This window comes from Sceloporus undulatus, chromosome 1 (genome assembly GCF_019175285.1).
Source record: "Sceloporus undulatus isolate JIND9_A2432 ecotype Alabama chromosome 1, SceUnd_v1.1, whole genome shotgun sequence".
NCBI classification, from domain to species: domain Eukaryota; kingdom Metazoa; phylum Chordata; class Lepidosauria; order Squamata; family Phrynosomatidae; genus Sceloporus; species Sceloporus undulatus.
In genome coordinates this window covers 68,451,768-68,456,923 of record NC_056522.1, presented here as the reverse complement: position 1 = coordinate 68,456,923, position 5,156 = coordinate 68,451,768, and the positions used below count along the sequence as shown (strand labels likewise).

The 5,156-nt window shown below is 39.3% G+C and overlaps 1 protein-coding gene across 1 annotated transcript in view; it reads right to left on the bottom strand.

Moving 5' to 3' along the window:
- Nucleotides 1–2,876: 2,876 nt before the first annotated feature.
- Nucleotides 2,877–5,156, bottom strand: part of RBM34 (RNA binding motif protein 34) — a 17,268-nt gene continuing 14,988 nt past the window's right edge. The window contains exon 11 of the mRNA XM_042446005.1: nucleotides 2,877–3,223. Coding sequence (XP_042301939.1) covers nucleotides 2,942–3,223 — 282 coding nt within the window. The 3' untranslated portion in view covers nucleotides 2,877–2,941. The remainder of the gene's footprint in view (nucleotides 3,224–5,156) is intronic.

Sequence of the window (5,156 nt, the reverse complement as noted above, 5' to 3'; positions counted from 1 at the left end):
ATTGTTATTTATATCGCTTCCGCAAACTATCTCCAAAGCAGCTTAAAAAATATCCATGAAGCACAAATGGCAGCCTGTGAAGTTCTTTGTATCCCTAACCCTCCCGTCCACAATAAAATACAATGAAATCATTGCATTAAAGCAGGGGAAGACTAAGAGGCAATTAGGGCCACTGTCAAATGAATCATTGCAAGGATTTTAATCTGGAAAGGCCTGAGCCAGGATTTGAACCCCGGTCTCCAGAGTCATAGTAGGGACTGGGAGGAGGAGGCTTAGCCGTTAAGGCGCCAATTCTGACAGGCTGGCATTTCGAGGCCCAGGTGCTGCATGATGACGGGGAGAGCTCTGTCCCTAGTCCCAGCTTCTGCCAGCCTAGCAGTTCGAAAGCATGCAAATGCAAGTAGATAAACAGGTAGCCCTTTGGTGGGAAGGTAACAGCGTTGAGTGCAGTCATCCTGGAAACATGACCACCAGAGCAGTCATCTGACAACGCTGGCTCTTTGGCTTAGTAATGGAGATGAGCACCGCCTCCTACAGTTATGACTAGACATTCATGTCAAGGGACTACCTTTACCTCAAGTACAAGCCCAAGGCTCAAGCCACACCACACTGGCTCTTAAGGCAACCCTAAGGAGACCTTAGCATGGGCTTGTCTTTGCAGTTTCTTCAAAGGGCATTTGCCATTGCCATCCTCCGAGGCTGGGAGTGGCTTGTCCGAGGTCATCCACTGGGTTTCCACGGCTGAGTGGAAATTAAAAGTCAACACGTATTTTAAAATTAATTTATGCACCAGCAAAATGTTGATGTGTGACTTCAAGACATTTCTGACTTATGGCAACCCTAAGGTGACCCTATGTGGCAAGATTTGTTCAAAGTGGGATTGTTTTGCCTCCCTCTGGGGCTGTGGGAGTGTGAATTGTCCAAGGCCACCCACTATATGAACCCTGCTCTCGAGTCAAGATCCTAAAGTGTAAAAGATATACAACAAAGCTTAGAATTGCCCAAGCCATATTATTCCCCATCGTTAGGTATGGATGTGAGAGGTAGACAGTGAAAAAAGCAGATAAAAAGGAAATCAACTCATTTGAGAAGTGTTGGAGAGAAGTGCTGTGAATACTGTGGACAGCCAAAGATAAATGGGTCTTTGGTGGTAGAATTCAAAGATATAGTCGTGTTAAGTCCAAAAGAACTGCAGAAATAATCCAGTTTGAGACTGCTTTAACTGCCTTGGCTCAATCGAGGGAATCCTGGGAACTATAGTTTATTGTGGCACCAGAGCTCTCTGACAGAGAAGGCAAAATGTCTCACAAACATTACAAATACCAGCGTTCCCTAGCATTGAGCTAGGGCAGTTCTCTCTCTCTGGCTTTGCTTCGTGAACGAAGATTCAGGAAGGACTCATCCCTCGCTTTGTGCAAACGCGCTGGTGACTAAAAAGGCCAATCCGGGACAAACAGGTCCAGTTGCAGAAAGCACAGCGGAAAGTCTCCTTGGGTGATGTTAAAGCAGTCTCAAACTGGATTATTTCCACAATGCGTTTTGGACCTTAGTCTATAGAATCAGTACATAAAGATATCTTGTAGCACCTTTGAGACTAACTGAAAGAAAGAAACTGAAAGGAAAAAAAATGGGTCCTTGATCAGCCTGAAATCTTCTTGGAAGCAGAGATAATTAAGTTGAAGCTGTTGTACTTTGACCACGTCATGAGAAGGCATGACTCATTAGAAAAGACAATAATGCTACAAAAGGAAAAATGAAGTAGAAAGAGAGGCAGGCCACATGCCAGATGCATAAACTCAGCCAGGGAGGCTTGTCTTGATTGCCCAAAGACACAACTGTAAACACAAAAATGTTTTAATTAACGTATAGCCATATTTCTCAGGCCCTATCATGAACACAGCAAGATTACAAATTAACATGTCTGAGACAGCTCTGGTGTTAACATGGGGCAGTAGCAAGTTTTGACATATAACCAGCAGAGCAAAAAGGGCTTTTCCATTATACAGTCCGCAGAAAGACTTGCATTCTGGCTAGATTTCTATTGATCTTATTCTGAGTGGACTTTTCTTTTTTCTTTTTTTTACATACAACTATTGCAAAGACAGTGCGGCATCAAAAGCCTCAAGTTTGCACATCAGGAATGAAGTAAATTAAAGTGGTTCATTTACTCATTTATGGTGGATTTTAAAATCTCTTTTCAACTTTTGATGCCCTCAAGGTGGTTTATGAAATGAAGAAGTGAATAAAACTTGGCTGGAGCAAAGAGAAGCAGCAGTTATTAACTGTTTGAGTTCCAGCACCCCCAACCCCACTACAAAAGAAATTCCTCTCAATTAAGGAACATTTAAATTTGTGTTAATATGCATACAACTTCTAAATGTCAAGGTTTTAAACCTTCAGATCACCACTGTGTTGGAAGAACATGATTAAAAATAACTGATTAACTACAAAGAAATTTCCTTTAAGGGAAACATTGGGCCTGAACAGACAGGCCAGAATAAAGTTGCTTTGGGTGATTTTAAAGGAATGCTATTTAAATGATGCATGCATCCTAAGAGGCCAGAAGCCGTGCCAAAGCCATGCTCCTGTCCTAAGGACTGGTGGACAGCTTTGGCACAACTTCTGGCCACTTAAGATGTGTGTGTCATTTAGACAGCATACCTCCAAAGTGACCTGAAGCAGCTTTATTTTGGCCTGTCTGTTTGGGCCAATTAATAAAGCACCCCAAATAGATGGCATTCCCCAATTAAGAAAAGTAAAATTGTTATGCCTTACTAATCTTTGTGAAATTTTTATCACTTTCTTTTTAATATTATGCAATAATCAAGGTAAATCTCTAAACTATGAGGAGAAAATAAATATAAATTCCAACAGACTAACCATGAAACCATGAAATAAAATTTATTTAAAAATACAATTCAAAATTTGTAATATAGAAGTTTCATTTGGGTTTTTTCAGTTTTTTCTTCATACTGTTTTTTGGTTTTCCTTTTTTGCTCTTTTTCAGTGGGACTGCTTTCTCACCAGCAAAGGAATTATTAGAGCATCCTCTTGCATTTTTCAGTGAAGAAGCCTTTGTATATTTCAGTCTAACTGGGCTCTTCACATTGTGTGAACATATCTGTTGTGTTTTTTCTTTCTCAACACAGCGTTGCACTCTTAGCTTTCTTCCTTTCAGTTCAGAGTTGTTTAGTTTCAGCGCAAGGTGTGCAGCATCTGTAGTCTTTAAGGAAAAATAAAATGTTAAGTATAAATTAACACTGGCTGCCTCTGTACTGCAGAAATAATGCAGTTTGATACCACTTTATCTGCCGTGGCTCAATGTTGTGGAATTCTGGGATTTGCAGTTTTGAGATATTTTAGCCTTCTCTGTCACAAGTACCACAACAAATCCCAAGATTCCATAGGATCATAGAATCATAGAGTTGGAAGAGACTGGAAGGGCCATCCAGTCCAACCCCCTGCCATGCAGGAAATCTCAATCAAAGCATCCCTGACAGATGGCCATCCAGCCTCTGTTTAAAGACCTCCAAGGAAGGAGACACCATTACACTCCAAGGAAGGAGTGTGTTCCACTGTCGAACAGCCCTTACTGTCAGGAAGTTCCTCCTAATGTTGAGGTGGAATCTCTTTTCCTGGAGCTTGCATCCATTGCTCTGGGTCCTGTTCTCTGGAGCAGCAGAAAACAAGCTAGCTCCCTCCTCAATATGACATCCCTTCAAGTATTTAAACAGGGCTATCATATAAAGCCGTGTCAAATTGCATTATTTCTAGAGTATAGGTGAAGTTACCATCTACAATTAAGTGTCCATTTAATGTTTGGGCCATTCACATTTATTTATAGTTTCCAAATATTTAACACTACCTATTTAAAACAACATCACAACCAAACATAACAGCAAAAACCTATTATCCAGGCATGCACCCATGTGAAAGCAATGATAAAAACCACTGTAAAGATCTGAAAGACCAGCATTACCACACACCATCCTTTGAAGATACTGGATATGGGTCACATTTTATCCCACTCCCAAAATTGTATAAATACCCTTAATAACCTGAGGCTTTAATATCACTCTGTATTGCATCGGAAGAAGCAGACATACCCACAAAAGTTCATGCTAAAATAATAAAAAAAAACAAACAGTTTGACTCAAAGGTATTGCCAGATTTCCTTTTTTCTGCCCTTCCCTTTTTCCTTTTTATACTGCAAGAGATTAACACAGCTACTTCTTTGAAAGCTACATAACAGGAATGTTATCCATCACAGCACATTTGGTAAAGACACCGGAGAGCCTTCTTGGTGGCTGCTCCCAGACTGTAGAACTCCCTCCCACTAGAGGTTTCTTTTCTTTCTGCTGGCAGGCAAATACCTTTGTAAGGCAAGTCTTTTGTTTTATGGGGTGTGTGGTGCTTGTGTCTTTTAAATTATATTTGAAATGTATTTTCAACTGTTTTAAACATTGTTTTTAATAGAACTGTTGTTTTTAAACTGTTGTACTAATGTATTTTAAGGTGTACTTTAATTTTAAGTCTCCCTGAGTCCTCTGCTGGGAGTGAGACAGAATATTAAATAACGAAATAAATAAAATATATGATACAGCAAAATTTAATATGCATCTGTATGTCAGAGCTTACTGCATAATTTGATTATGAATTACATTTATAACCCACTTATCAGTTTGAAATCCACTGTGGTAGTGTAGTAATTTTGACCTGCCAGACAAGATCTGATATTACCACCTTGGAAGCCTTGGAAAAGGCTATTAAGACAGATCTCTTCCGGCAGGCCTTTCCAGACTAGGTTAGATCCATTAGACTTGCCTCCCCCTCTATTGATACTGATATCAAAATTGATTTATACCATCACCCCCATCACCCCTCCTCTAGAGGAAGACTCATTTCTAGTGCTAATCTGCCTGAAATTTTAGTGTATTCATATTGGACAGTTTAAATTTTTTTGATGTTTAATCTTTTTTAGGGGCTGATCACTGTTTTTATGATTGAGGAGGGCTGAGGTTTGGGTTTTTAATTTTTAATTGTTTGATGTTTTAATTATACTATTGGAATTCGCTTTGATTTCTTTGTGAAAAAGTGAAATACATATTATTATTATTATTATTATTATTATTATTATTATTATTATTATTATTATT